We start from the raw sequence: 16,013 nt of genomic DNA, 5'->3' as shown, positions 1-16,013 counted from the left end.
TTAAACAGGCAATGGTATGCAGATTTTGTGGTGAACAGTCGACATCTGTGGTGCCTGTAATACAATAAGGAAATACACAGGGCATGGACTACAGTAGAGCTACTATGTAATTGGGGGGGTTGTGTCTTGATCTTGATTAATTGTTGTTATTGTGTGTGTGTGTGTTTCTCAATGCTTTTAGAACACTAGTGAAACTAGAGTAATTATTTAATTTCCTTTTTGTGTGTGTGAACTGTAAACTGAATCTGTTCAACGTAATCCCATAGCCTGCTATGATCGTAGTTATGTAGAAGTTGCCAGATAAACAGCATTGAGCGGTGTTGGTCATGTTTCAAGCAAACTTCTTTGAAGAATGTTCTGTTGACCACCTCAGCTTTAGCAGCAAACCTCTGGCATGTTAATTTTGGAACTTCTTGTAGTCAGCATATGTCAATGTTAACATGATTAAGTAACCAACTTGTTTTGAAGATTCAGACCTTTCCTGTCTTAATTTTTTTTTTTTTTAAATTATTTTATGGCACTCGGTAATTATGCATGGATTTGTATTTAGGAGCAGAAAGTACTTATCTGCCTGGTACATTCCAGATGGATCATACAGTAATCCTTGTGTGCTGCCCATATGAGATTGGCAGAGTGTCAGCATGAGAAGAGGGCAGAGAGAGTGAAAAAGAGATTTATGAAGGTCTGAGTGATTTAATCTAGGATTCCGAATCAGCTTAATCCTTCCACGTACTCACTACGTCAAGTCCATATGTGAAAATGAATGAATTCTGAGATTTTTTTTTTAATGAAGTGAATGGATGCTTTTTATAGTGTGGTGTTTTGTGTGTGTGTTTCAGTGTGAGCATGGAAACATACTGCAGCTCATCCTCTAGTGAAAAGAAACCTATGCTTTGTCTGATTTTGTAACCACAAGGCATCCAGCATTTCAGGCACAAAGAGTTTTGACCTTCAAGTTAGTGGCTAAAAGTTGGAAAGATGGAAGAAGTTGCTTCTCACCTCTGTCCCTAAAGCACAATATATAGTCTTGATTTTGTATTTCTTGCTTTCAGTTAGAAATTGAAAAGAAAAGAATAATAAAGCTCAGGTTGCTTTTTAACTTGTTGCTAAAAAGTTTAACCCATATTTTGCTGTTGTGGGTAAGTGACCAGAGTAATCATCGTGTGTTGTACTAATGTTCAGCTCTGTCGTATGCATAAGGTGTAGTTTACCTATTGAAAGCTAGGCTGTTCTACAGTTTGGGTTTTTTCACTGGTGATTTAAACTGTAATACAATTTCTATATTTGTTTATGTATATATTTATTAAAGATGAAAGTCATCTCGATCTGTAGACATACTGGCTGTTATAATGCAACTCCCTTGTCTGTTTTTGCCTTCTTCACAGAAAACCATATTAACACCTTCTAAAAATACATGTGCACAATTAATTAAATCTGGTGGAAATAAATTGGTGAGAAGCTCTCTTTCCAGCCACTTAGAATGATTTCTGACAGGATTTTTTTTCTAAGCTGTTTCTAGTTTAGGTTCTTGATTTAATGAAGTGTAGCAAACTTTCTCATTAGCAGCTAACACAGATCAAGGGTGTGAAAAGCCTGCCTTTTTTTTCTTTTTTTTTGGTAATTTTCTTTCTTGGTGAAAAAACTATGATGCCAGTTGTCTTCTTTTTTTTTTTTTTTTTTTTTTATATAATAATAAAGAGTAACATCTTTATGACTACATACCAGATGGTGGATGTCTTGGTATGATTTTTGTTTCCTAACATTTGTGAATTCCACAGTGTCATGCAAAAATCAGTACTCTGTACATTGTCTGTATTTCAGTCAAAAGTGCCATGTAAACAGGATTGTAGCAGTGGGTAAATGTAGACTTAAACTCATGTATTTGTGTTAATATTTTTTTCCCTCCCCCAGAATCAGATTAGTGACTTAAGTATTATATCAAGTTCTGGACTGCAACAAAATGCAAATCCTCCAAAGCCAGAAAGCACAGAGCCTTCAGAACAAAAAACTTCATTACAAGTGCAAGAGCAGGTATGTTTCATCCAACCCTAAATAAGGTGCTTTTTTTTTTTTTTTCACTTAGTACTTTGTTTTGGTACCAAAATTGTTTTTTCTTAGAATGCCTGCAGTGTTGTCTGCTGAATGTATTATTGCTTTAAATAAACTAATGGTTTGAAGATTTTTGGGATCCTAAGTTCTGTCTTTTGACTTAGCATTTAAAAATAAGAGGCTATGTCGACACTACTGTGAATATCCAAGTGTGTTTAAATGGGCTAACTTGGATTCTGGAAGAAGTCAGTCTGTGGTAATGTGCAGGATGCCTTGCAGAGCCAGGAGGCAAGAAGAAATTACCTCTGCCACATTATTGGACTGAATATGGCATCAGTTAGCTGTATGCATTGTTGCAGTCTTTCACACTGAGACATTTACTTAAGGTTTGTCTGTGCTGCTATAGCTACAGTCTTGCTAACTTAAATCAACAGTGAATTGCTAGCCAAGAAATGGAAAGTGCTTCAGTCATGGCAGCACTGAATTCTCTTTGGAGTAACTGAAAGTGTGTTTGCTATCTTCTCCCACACTTCTGTAGCTTGCATTGAACCTCTGATTGTATGACTGGTAATGATATCAGTCAGCTTGGCTGATTCCTTCATAGTTACACTGCGGAAAAAGTGTGGGGGGGTTTGTGTTGGCTTGCTTTGCAGTTTTTTGTTTTGTTGGGGGCAGGGAGGGAGTGTTGTTTGGCCTTTTTTTCCTATGTTATGAGCTTTTTGACAGTATATTCCTTCCTCTGCAGGAAGGGAAATACTGTAAAAAAAAAAAAAAAAAAAAAGTCAGTGTTGTTGGGGAGGGATGTTGCTCAAATTGTAGTAATATGAGTGCTGAGATCTATTTCAGGTAAGTGTTAAATACAACATGTTGAATCAGCATGTATCCAGATATCTACAAATTCTAAAGCTTGGTGTTACTACTGTAATTAAAGTTTAAACCACAGTAAAAATGGTAGTGAAAATAACTTCTGCTTCACATAGTCTTTGAACCATGGGAAACTTGTTACAAAACATTTAGTATCATCACTGGAGTGGCTGGAGTAGGTAGCAACAGTTCAGTATTTGGCTCCATTTTCTAGTAAGCATTTCTGCATAAGGAAGCTGTAGCTTCATGCAAGACTCTTTAGAGAACTAAAAAAAAAAAAAAAAAAATTCTGCAAGATAACTTAATTCCCTGTAGCATGTAAGTAACTTGGGCCTGCTTACAGTGCCACCCAGTGGGCACGGCAAGGCCAGTAGTGGTTCTCAGAAAATAGCCCACTGAGGTAGGCTGCAAGGCCTGCCTCCTGTCCTTGCCATAGTTTACTGTTGTGTTTCTGATGCAATAAACCACTGCGTCTGAAAAATGAAATGCCCTATGAAAATGTGTGCCACCTTGTACTTAGTACTTGTAAACAAAACATTTTGTAGTAGTAATCATTCCCAGTACAGGTTAGGGCTAGGGTATGGGCAGCAGGAATCTGTTTTAGGGGATGGGGTAGTAACAGTTAATGAATTACAATGGGGGCAGGGAGTTTGCTGGGATTATTGGCTATCACAGCCCCCTCTACCCCCTCAGCAGCACCTCTGCTTTTGGATCAGCAGGTGTGATACACTGACCCCTGGCAGCCAGCTCTGGTTGCTGCATGCCTGATCTTGAGACCTGGCAGTAGAGTTTCCTAAGGCTTTGTTTTAAAAGAAGTTATTTTCTTTTGTGTCACTCCGTGTGGACTGTACACAATCAGATGCAGTGCCCCACCTGACAGTGCATGGAATTGCAGAACAGAAATCAAATAGCAAAGGAAAAATTGGAAAGATAAGATTCTAACAAATTGCTCTGAAGTAATTCAAGGGAAACAGTAGATTTATAGAACAGGTGAAATGGCATATTTTTAATTCTGTTGAGCTATTTAACTGCAGAGATATTGGAAAAAATTAATTGGGTAACATAAGTGATAATCTATAAAGCTAGTTAACTGGGTTCAGATATATCACAAATATGTTTGTTCTTAATCATGTTTTTAATAACATGGGCAACTGGAAGACTACTGGAAAAATATTCTATTTCATCTGTAAAAATACGTCTTTCATCTAACTGAAACATGTGACCAGTGGATTTTAAAAAGTGTGCATATGATAACTACAGTGAGATTCCTAAACCCCGTCCAAAATGTCACACTTATGCGTTGTTTGATTAACTTTATTTCATTCTAAAGATATCACAGATTTGGGAATAAAAATAAATTTTGTTTTCTGCGTGATATTCTGAAGTTCAAGTTTATCTTGACAGTTCAAAATGAAAATCGGTTGTATCATGAAATGCTTTTGTGCCAGTGACTGGCAAAACTGAACTGAAACACTGAAATTAAACTTTATAGTGCCAGCTCTGACTGCTAATTCATGTTTCAATACATGAGAAACGATTTCTGGAGAAACCCTCTGAGCAGCACTCTGTTCCTATCAAGTAAAGCAATCATGTTGCCTTTTTGCAGCCCCTGCTGATAAGGGTCTTCATAACACACTGAGCTGATGATACGCTCAAAATATATCTCACCCAAAGTTGGGACAGACAACAGATGTGTTTATACTTCAGGCTGGAAATTAACTTCATGTTTGAGACTGTATCCACATAAGGGGCTAATCTGACTTGGATCAGAGCATGGTAGAGATTTCTGTTTATTACTTGAATATTGTAACGTATTAATAAAGGAGAGCTAGTCAGTTTATCATATTGAAGAGGAAAGCTGAGTTTGAAATGGGATGGAATAGTGATTTTTCTCTTAACAGAATCTTTACAGTTGAAGGGCAGATCTCCAGAACAGTAAGATCAGTGGAGAAGAGTAAGAACAACTTTCTAGGAAGAATTCCTAACATAATTAACAAGGCTTATAAATTATAGACTTTCTCAGCTGCAAAATGAAAGTGTGCCTGAGTTTAAGCTAGCTAAAAATTAATTAACAACGTCAATAGAGATTAGTAACCTGGGCAGAAGTCAAGATGATTTCAAGCTCAGGGGTTTTTTGTGAGGCTACTTGCATGCTACCTGTACTGCCATACTTTCACTGCTGTTATCTGTGCTAGTAAAATTAGAGCTAGCATAGCAATGTCATGGTATAGTAGCTGTCATTGTAAAATAGCATTTTTGTTTAGATGTACCATCAGAATAGAGTGGAATTGTGCTGCAGGCCATTCAGTCTTCTGAACGGAATGTTGTATTTTAGTCCAGCTGTTTTGCATAACTTCTGGTCCTGTGCAACCTGAAAAAAAAAAAAACCAGGAAAAAATTGAGATTAAAGGTGTTAATAGCTGGGTTTTTTCTATTTAGTGAAACACATTTTTAAGCATTTTCAGCAAAATATTAAGAAGGTGATACCCCTAAAATCAGATTTTTCTAACAATGTCAATGCCGTAGGCTAGATGTATATTTTTGGGAGAGACTAAAGGACTGGTAGATGTAACTGTGTATATATACACACTTTTCAGGGAGATACATATGTACATATGTTTAGGTTTACACAGATTCTTTTACCTATTGTAACATCCATTGTGTTGTTAATGAAAAGGGTGAGAAGAACTGTCTAGGCATGTATTGCTAGATCAGTTGTGGACCTTCAAGTTTCTCTGTTCCTTTTCCCATCTTTTAGGTCATTTAATTATTTCAACTCTATAAGTTTTATGTGGATTTTGTTCAATGTGTATGTTCTGTCCACACACACACCCCCGAAGTGCCTTGTGTAGTTAGGGCTGATCGATGATGACAGAATCCGTAGCCTTCCCCCTTCTTTACTTCTAGTGCATAGTCTGTCCATAGAAGGCTGTAGAGAAAAAGCTTACATACACAGGATATTCCTTGTAAATTAAATTGATTTCAAAATTCCTGTAAATAGAGCATACTTAATATCCAAACTGTACTTTAAATGCATTTGACCTAGTTGTCTTTCATAGTTTTCTTGAAATTGTAATAGACAATGTGAGATGCACAGTGGTATGTATACTTCTAAACTGAAAACTTCCTTTTCCCTTCTTTCTAGCCATTTCAGTCAAGGCAGAAGCATCTGACTTTGGAGGAACTGTTTGGAACCTCTGTACCAAAGGAACAGCCAGCAGCTCCGTATCCCAATACAGAGAGAATGGAGAAGTTGCAGACTGACAGCTCTGCCAGAGAGCAGCACAGTTTGCTCTTGCCTTTTTCCTTTGACCAGTCAACAGTAATACAACAATCACTAGGGAAATCTGAAAGTCCAAGCATTAAAAGCAGTGCCAATCCTTTGAATCAGCAGGAATGTTTAACACCTATGCTAATACCTCCAGCTTCAGTTTCCCAGCCTGATACAAAAAATGTTTCAAGCTATTCAGTTCGTTTAAGCCCTATTCTTAATTCAGCCTCGACAGTGGAAGCTGCCCCTGCTCAGTTGCTTCCTGGCCTAAAACAAAACAACAGTATAATGCAAGTTATGCAGCAAGCTGCCAAGCAGATATCCCCACTAGTGAATCAGCCGCCATCTGAAGTGAACCACGCTCCACAAAATCTAATGGCTGGCCAAAGCCAGCTTATAGCACCCTTGACATCAACAAATACGGGAACTGTCTCAAATACATCACATACAAGTGTTGATCTTCTCCAGAAACTCAGGTTGACCCCACAGCATGACCAAATGCAACAGCAGTCTCTCACTAAGACTTCCTTAACACCAAACACCTCTGCCTCGGTTGGCCAACTTGCAACACCAGAAAGCTTCAAAGAATCTCACAGTAAACCATCAACCTTGAACAGCAAGATAATATCTCCCCTTCAGGTATTCTGTGGGTTTTTATATCCATGAAGCTTTAGATGGTTTTTAAACTACATGTATTTTGCCTTGGAAAATGTGCTGTTATATATTAGCCTTCTAAAAATAATTGAGGACTTTCACTGTGTGATATTGATTGAATTGCTAACTTAGAAATATGATTCCATTAGTTCTTTATCATTAGCATCTGCTATCAGTGACAGACCTGTCTGTAGAGGAGGAGGTTTTTCAGTGATGATCTGGGAAGGGACAGAGGGTTACAGGCTGATCAGTGTTATGAGAGTTGATGCTGTGGAAGTCAAGCCTGTACCTCCTTTGAAGGTACAAAATTAACAATTTCTTGTTTCTGGTTAGTTTGCTTTGGATGTTTTGTACTCCTTCAATTTTGCCCACCTTCTGCTGGGAATACCTGTGGGCTACATTGAGATATTGTTATTTAGTAAAATGGATCGTAAACTGATTTATTTTGTCTAATTGACAGCCTTGGTTTGTTTTATCGTAGTATCACTTACAAAGGACCTCTTGAACTTTATGTTTCTTGGAGGAGAATCTGTTGTCTATACCTTAACAGATTTCCTGCTCTGACTTACATTTTGAGAGACTAGGTGAAAATGTCACTGCTAGTCTGTAAGGTTAATGCGTGTGGCTTTGTGTTATAAATTATTTTCTATCAATTAGTGTTGCTCTGATGTATAATTGGCTGCCTCAGTAGTAAAGACATTAATGAGTTTGGGTTATTGGATTTCTTTTTTCTCCAAAGGGAGTAACTTTCTGTAGTGCCCACCTCAGAGGTTATCCAAAGACTTCTCTTCGTTTTGTTGCATTATTATTTTATTTTATTTACATTCATGCAGACTAAGCCAGTGTTTGATCATGTATTCTTGCATCTTGGGTACAGTGATAATGCAAGAATAAAAAACACCAAACAAAACTACTTACGGCTACATCTGCATGAATTTCCTAATGTTTATTATTATCCAGTGCTTACCACTGGGTTTTAACAAGATCTTTGGTAGCCCTGGTAGTTCTAACAAGATCTTTGCTATGAATATGGTTGATGACTTACTCATAACAGAGATCTAATCAAAAGCTCAACTCTTCAGCCTGTAACTCATCCTAAGCATTATTTTAGAATACCCTGTGTTTTTCAAGTGTTGCTTTTCTGTCCTCAGAAGAGTTATCCCTGTCTTAATGTTGAAGAAATGGCTGTGTTTTCATTGTGCTGTCTTTCTAATTGTTATTTCTAATCTACTGCTGTTGACAATTTTCAAGAAGGCTATGAGTGCTACATGCTAGGAGTATTTTACTAGCAATCACCTTTTTGAGATGTTTGGACTGATTGATTTTGTAGAGGGAGGAGGAGGTCCAAGTACAGCATTGAGCAGCTGTCTTGATCTAGTACTGAAGAACTGTACATTCAGAGCAGTATTTTTCTTTTGTGTACTACTAAACCTTGGTACAGATTTGACTGAAGATTGTGACATCTTTGAGCATTTAGAAAAGCTGGCTGGGTTTATTTATAACTGCCCTTGACTGCATTTATTCAACATCTGCTTGATAGCCTTGGGAATTAACTCTTCATATGCCAGTCTTATACCCTTTTTTCCTTGTACTATGTCCACTGTGTGTACATAGTTTCATTAGACAAAATTCTCCATAGTCCAAATATACTCTCAAACTAGCAAAAGACTTCTTAACTCTTGTGTAATTAGACTGTAAGAATTTGATCTTGTGCTTGTAAACACTTCATAAAGCTAATTTTATTTTGTCGTTAAGGACTATCGATTCCCTGAGTGCATTGCAGTTCAAGTAAGCTAAGTACTGTCTCTTGTGAAGGGTTTTTTCCTGTTCTATGTTGCCTCTTGTATTCCAAATGGCTATAACAAGCCTTTTGAAGAATGGCATAGGAATTTACTAAAGTACCTTGTCTACATGCCTTTTATTGTGTCTTCTAATATTTTCTAATACTTGAATTTTATTGTATTACAGTCTTGAAATCTGACTAAAGAAATATGTGGATGCTGTTTGTAAAGGTATAAAATACTTCTGAAATTCTAGCAGAAAACAGCATTTAATTTTTGTGGAGGTGATTAGATAAAACTCCTAGAAAAAAAATACTGAATTTAACCTTTCTGGCAATTACAAGGTACTGAGCTCTTCACTTTGTAGCATTTGTTTTGTTCCCAGCTTCAGTGTTTTAATGTTTAGACTTCTTTTTTAACTGTAGTGGTTAAAACTTCAGAAGTGTTTTGTCATGGCTTTACAGGTTTGCTGTGATATTGCAAGCTTAAAACATAAATTCAAATCTTTCCTCTTTTTCCAACTTCCTGTTGATTATATCAGTTTTACAAAATGGATCAAATTACATTTAAAATCTGTTGAAATGTGCATTTTTGTGCTTTCGTAAAAACAGAGAACCACCACTGGAAATTGAGCTGTAGATGCTAACTTGTGAATTATACTTTCTTTTTAATTTAGACTGTACAACAAAACAAGGAATCTGAAGTATTTCCACAGCAGAAGACTTTGTCTAAAGCAAGTCAAGTAAGTGAATAAGTACCTCTGCTAATTGGTTGTTGTTTTTCTTAAAAAGAAAAAAAAGGGGGGGGGGGGGGCTAAACTGGAAGCAGTACTAATGCTATAGTATTGCAGTCAGGTCTATTAGCCTTAGCCCAACCTTAAGTACCCCAGAGGCATAAAATGCAATCCTTGCCTTACTGTCTCTTTCAGTTTTCCTGAGGTACCTTGTGTTTTATGAAAAAGATACCAAGCAAAAAAAATGGAAGATAGAGGAAGAAAATAATAATAAGCATTTGTTACTGCAAAACTTCTTAATAGCTAGTTTTAGTGATCTAAATACAGATTTAACATTATTAGAACTGCCTTTGAATAATAGCTCAAAATAATGCCAGTACAAAATTTCAAGTTGCAGTTAAAAAAAAACCTGGTAATAGTCAAGTCTTCAAGAATTGTTTTTAATTACCTTTTTTTGTTACGTATTCTTTTCAGGATACCATCTGTAATTTAGTTCTACTTTTCCTTTACCCACCCCCTCCTTTTTCAAATTCATTAAATTGGCTCATTCTTGTCCAACTTGCAGTACATAAAAGTAGTTTTAGTAGCATGCCCAGATCTGATTGTGAAGGCAGTAAAAATGGTCCTGCTTAAAGTAAAATGCTGTTTTAGCTACTGGCCTGCTGTAAGACAAGCTATGCAGTCTATTCATGACACAGTAAATAACTATCTAAATAAAATCATTTTGCATTGATTTTGGAATTTTAAGAAAAGTGTGCATGTTGTGTGGTAAACTGCATTTGTTGGTTTAAACACGTCTTCAGCTGAAATCCCACACTGCAAGTCTTCACATTTTAGATTACAACAAAATCAATTTGCAAGTTCTACTGTTGTTGATGTTGTTATATACTCATTAACTTTAGATGGCTTTGCAGTTTTTCTTCTGCTGAAGATTTTTGATTATCCAAGGGGAACTCTTTCTGCTGACGTATCAAACTATTTTACACATCACATTTAGTCTTGCTTTCTTTTGAGTGAGATTGGCTTGTTTATTTTCTTTTTTCTCACCATGCTGGTCATTCTGGAAGCCTGAGCAAGATATAGATTATCATACTGAATAATAATTGCAGTTATCAGGAGGTAATGTCAGAGTTGCACAGAGCTGATGTTTATTCACATCCACTTTTATGCAAATAAAATATTCCTATACATTTGCAATTTATGTTTAAAAGGAAGAGTGGTAAAGGCAGTGTGTGGATTTCTGTAATGAAATGGACACAGACCTGTGGAAGAATGAGGTGGGAACATGGTCCTCAAAATAGTCCCGTCCCTCCTTCCTCCAAGGGAAAATGTACTTAGAATGAGAGTATTTCAGTATACTCCAATGTTTTAATTACATTATTGGTCATTTTAAATATCTTTGAGATACTTTACTTCAAATTATAAGTGTATTTGTTGGTGACCATAGAAGCCGGGGGGAGAAGCAGGACTAGCCTTTCTGTAAACTCCTAAGGAAAATAATAATTTGCAAAACAACTACAGGCTCCTTTGATTACCTAGGTGAAAAGCTCATCTTTTATTCTGTGTGTTATGTTCAAAAAATTCTGAAACGTAGCCATACAAGAATATTGAAGACTGTTACCTTCTTCAGCTTTTAAAATGAGAATTGCTATTGATATTAATCTTAATAGGTAGATATTTCTTTATTAAAAGCAGCTAGTTTGTAGTATCAGACTGAATAATAGTGGCTACGATTTTTTTTTTTCACGCTTATCTCTCCAGCCTTTATAACAGTATTCATTCTTGCTGGACATGGTGCTTATTAATTTTCTGTTCTTTTACAGGTTGCAACTCCACAGTTTGTTACAGCCCCAACTACAGTAACGCCTTCAATCCTCTTGTCTCCTAGTGTTTTTCAGCAATCAGCTACAAAAGCTGCTGAAGTGGAGAATAAAGCCAATTCTTCTTCGCCTTTAACACTTGGAACAACAGAAATTCAGACTATACCTCCTACTGTTCTCAGTAGGTCTCAGCTTCAAGAAGCACTGATACATCTAATAAAGGTCCTGTCTTTACAGAGCTCAATTTCTGAGGGATGGGGTTCCAAGTACAGTAGCCAGTACTGAGAGATTCTGTACCCTTGTAACTCCTTTTGCCCTGAAACATTACAGAAGTTGTTCCCTTTCTGCTGGAAGGGGTAGATTACTCCACACTGTACTCGCAGTATGGCGCAGCTTGTTCCTTTTGGTTGCAAGGTGGAGGACTTAGAACGACAGCCATACATCGGATGTGTCCTTTCACATCCATACGAATTTGTGGACAAGTAAGGAAAAAGTTGCACTAGTAGAAGCCCTGGTATGGGGATAGGGGGCATTGGTTTTGTTGTCTTTGTAAGTGTTCCTGCTTTTCCAAGGAAAGGTTTCCTATTTCCAGTTCCCTAGAACTGTTCCTGATCTTTAACTGAAGTATGTGTCTTTGAAATGGAAATTGCAAAGTTCTAGTTCTGCTATTTCTAGGGACTAAAAAGTTCAGTTGAATTAAATCTGTGATGTCGCGAGTAACCATGCAGTGACACCATTTTGACCTCTAATGCCATGGTGAAGTTGCCATGAATGACAAACCATTCTTTGTTAACTCAGGATTCTCTTCCCCCCTCCATGCTGATGTTAGTAGAGCTCTCACTCAGAAAGCAAGTCTAAAAATAGCAAATAGTATCTTCCCAGTGATAAAGTTACTAGGACCAAAAAGGGCCGCTACCAGATCACATCATCAACCAGATTGCCTGATTTATCTATGTTGTTCTTTTTTTTTTTTTTTTGGATAATGTTCTTGTGTATTGGTGCGTATGGGTTTTTCTCTTTAAAGACTTAAACTAGCTTACTTGTAAGTCTTGCAACTGAGCTCAACTGCCAGAAGTCTTATTCTCGTTAGAGACATAGCGCACTGATTCTCGCCCAGTGGTCTGAAGAACATCATTGTGGTGACTTCAGAGAGCTGGTCGGAATATTTGTCTCTAATCTTCTCTTTATGTAAAGAGAGCTGAATGAAGACCAAAGTAGGCATGGGAGTACTTGCACAACACTCCAAGCAGGATACCAAATTTGCTATGCAGATCTTGTAAAAAGACTATTACATCTTCAAGCCAGATGATTAGATACTAGTTTTGTAAACTTGTCATTTGAAGGAATTAGACTCAGGAAATATCTCTAAATATTGTCTATAGATTAAATTAATTCACTTCCCAGTAATGCTTTGATATGAAAATTCTGCAGTCCTTTTCAGGCTGGTCTGACAGAAGTAACATTATTTCTGACACTCATGCAGACTTTATTTGGGAGCCTGTACACAGGATGGAATTCTCTGTGTCTAAGACTAAGTTTTGGACTCTGGAGGGAGGTAAATTATGTGGCCAAGGCTGACCTAGTGACCCCTGTTTTGTTTGTTTGAGCATCTGGTGTGCTTAGTGATCCCTTTAGTTATCTTACCAGCTTCATGGTTCGAAGTCTGTATGTTGTCCAAAAAGCATTGCCTTTTGTACAAGTACACAGCTAGTTCCCTTCTCTTAACTTGCAGATAGCTAGCACTATAAGGAATCCTTATGCACAACTTAAATGGCATTAAATTACTTTTTTTTTTTGCATCTTTTTACTAATGTTTCTAATTTTTTTTTTCCTGCAGAATGATTCCCATTTTCTCAGCACTATTCATGAAGTCTACTTGCAAGTCCTAACCAAGAATACAGACAACATTAAGCTATAATTGAAGCTAAATCTACTTAAAATATATCCATTTTAGAAACAATTATGCCTCGTCTATAAAACTAATATTTTTGTAAAAGAATATTTAGTTTTCAATTTCTTGAATTTGAACCTGTTAGGAAAGACTATTCCTTAGATGCTTATGAAAGTAATGTTCTCAGAATTGATCTAGGTTTTCACTGTGATCATCACCAGCAAACCTTTGTTTTTATTGGGGAGGGGACTTAAGTTGCATTTGAGCTCTCATTAGCATTAAGTGAATGTGCAAATGTTTGCTCTGGCTTTCATTCCTAGCTGTATTCACTGTTCAAGTATTACAGACTCAATACTATTTAAACCAGCAAATACATAGTACAGTACACTACACCACACCAAAACAAAATTCAGTTGTGGGAACCTAGTTCCGGTTTGAAGGACTGAGGAAAAGGAGAGCAAAATGCCTTGTGATTATGTTGGCAGGTGTGGGGAAGGAACGGATCTGGAAGCCAGGCCTTTGGAGCTAAATCTTTGACAAAAGGTTTAAAAATGTGATTTGCTGAATACACTGACAGTCTGTAGCTAAGGCATGTAAATTCATCTTTTAAATATTCCATTAATCTTATTTGCTTCTGTGTCGCTGACATTAAACAGTTGTCCAAGTGAGTAAGGCCATTTTCTCTAAAAACACGAAATTTGAAATACGCAAAATTCTCAGTGATTGTATCATTATGGTATTTTTAAGCAGCAGAGTAGTTCTGTTGCGTGCTGAAATTCTCTTGTTTTAAGTTAAGAGACCATCACTGGAAGACCCTCTTCCTGTTCCGCAGCATTTGATATGATTTAAATACTTTGTTTCCCTTTTAGCTTAAGGACGGACCTTGTCATAGTTGGCTTTCATTCCTCAGTTGCGTTGGAACTGCAGTGTTGAAAACTATGCAGATATGGAACAAATGCATGCCTTTCTTCTGTTACCCTCTCCCCAAATTGTTAGTGCACACTTCATAGTCTGAAGTTTATCTAATTAAAATGTTATCGCTTCTTATATGTGATTTAGTAATTCACTAGTCACTAATGTAAGAATTTAACTAGGTACTTTCCCATTTGAAATCAGAAAAATTCTTATTATAGTTTCTTATGCTGCTGTGTTGGTTTACCCATGGCTTGTATTTTATTTCTGAAAGGCATGCAAAGGTAATTAATAAGACTTCAGGTCCCAAGTTTCTCCAGCAATAGTAGTTTTAAAGGGTGCTTTTCCAGTAGAAAAGTTTTTGTTTATTGAGTAAAAAGATAATCTGTAGTGAGTTATGATGCACTGCTTCTTTCTTTTCCCTTAAGCACTATTGAAATATGAAGAAAAAAATTGTTTGGCTCCTTACAATGTATATGTATGTATATATATCCTAAGGATTAGTTAATGTTGACGTAGTCAAGGTGCATGGTCATTTCATTGGAAACTAGTAATTGAGCTTTAATTGTGACTTGTTCACAAATCGGTATGTTTTAGATACAACAAATATTTACATTTTAATGTATTTGATCTATTTTAGGTTTTTCATAGCTTTTTAGTGGAAAATATATTTTGTTTAGCACTACCTGCCTTCTGAAAAGCTCTTCTCAGCCTTTGAGTTCAGTGTTTCCAGCCAAAATATATAGTATTTTATTAGAAAAATGTGCAGGATTCAGGGAAAGATGCTAATGTCATGCACATTCATCAAGAAAATACATTTGGCTTTAATGGTAGCATTTGAATTCAGCAATATAGACTCAGCCTTGTTAAGGATGATAGGAGCTTCCTACATAAATTCTAGAGTTACAATACTGTGTATGCACAGAAACAATGAGACTCAAATTAGATCTGAGGTCTAAACTAATTTGTTGGGTTTTTTAGAAAAAGTTTCACTTCAAGGGACAAACCAATGAGCAGTTCCTCTGAACAAAAATGGATAGCCTAAACCAAATAGAGAGTTGCTTTTTATCTGGATTTAGCAAAGAGGAAGTCCATAACTTCTCACTTCTTACAGACAGCTTCCCGTTCCTTCAAAGGAAGATTTGATAAAAGTTTCTAAGAATAGAAATACTGGAAGCTGATGGCGCATATTTGTACTGTTTGCTAAATACAGTCATATCCAAAGATCTATAGAAATGATAGGAATGAGTTGTATTTTGAGTTCTTCAGTCACATACAGTTGACAAAAGTAATACTGTTTAGAGTAGCAGTGCTGTTATGAGAGTTTGACTGTACTTTGAATATCCTTAACTTGTTTCCAGCTGTCCAGGAACCCCCACAAGCAGTTGGCAGATCCTTACTTTACTTTGGTTTTGTAGTGTACTAGTAGCCCAACGTTACTGGTTTACTTTTTCCCCCCAACCTTCAAAATGAATGGGAAGAGAAACACAGTTGAAATCGTAGTTACTAGGCAGGCATTTTTACAACAAGCAAACCTGTTCACCTTGAACACTTGCACATACTTGTTCTAACCTCTCTACATATAGCCAACAGACACTGGAACCAACCTAGGTGTCATTCAGTACACCACAGATTTATGACAAGTGCTGGGTAGTGGGTTTAACAGATAAACCTCTTCAAAGAAAAGTTGGATTCTAAAACACAAGCTCAACTACAGTGTAAAATTGGAATTTTTTTTTTATGTGGACTGTATTTATTTAACAACTTTTTTCCTGATTATTTTAATTTGTTGTATGAACTTACCAGCTTGTCGAAGTGCTTGATTCATGTTATCCGCATGTAGGGATAACTAGTGTGTAGCAAGTTACCATGGGTCATCACAGGAAATTATTGTGACCATTTTCAAGTAATTTTTTTTTTTTTAAACTACTGGCTTAATGGGATTTTACCTGTTAGTTCTGAGAATTAAAAGATTATTAGTTTAGACTATACTCCCCAAATTAATTTTACTATCTAAGCATGTGTTTTGTGGCTAGCA

At 36.5% G+C, this 16,013-nt stretch overlaps 1 protein-coding gene across 2 annotated transcripts in view; it reads left to right on the top strand.

Annotated features, from left to right (window-relative positions):
- The window catches only part of DCP1A (decapping mRNA 1A), a 37,673-nt gene extending 21,660 nt beyond the window's left edge, over positions 1-16,013 (top strand). The window contains exons 6-10 of one of the 2 annotated variants that reach the window (XM_075714190.1): positions 1,912-2,031; positions 6,059-6,823; positions 9,296-9,361; positions 11,176-11,394; positions 13,010-16,013. In XM_075714190.1, the coding sequence (XP_075570305.1) occupies positions 1,912-2,031; positions 6,059-6,823; positions 9,296-9,361; positions 11,176-11,394; positions 13,010-13,090 (1,251 nt within the window). In that variant the 3' untranslated portion in view covers positions 13,091-16,013. The remainder of the gene's footprint in view (positions 1-1,911; positions 2,032-6,058; positions 6,824-9,295; positions 9,362-11,175; positions 11,395-13,009) is intronic. The other variant, XM_075714191.1, reaches the window with a different exon arrangement.

The sequence above is a fragment of the Pelecanus crispus genome, chromosome 7 (genome assembly GCF_030463565.1).
Source record: "Pelecanus crispus isolate bPelCri1 chromosome 7, bPelCri1.pri, whole genome shotgun sequence".
NCBI classification, from domain to species: Eukaryota; Metazoa; Chordata; class Aves; order Pelecaniformes; family Pelecanidae; genus Pelecanus; species Pelecanus crispus.
Note: the sequence above shows the minus strand (reverse complement) of the source record. Positions and strands in the feature narration are given on the sequence as shown.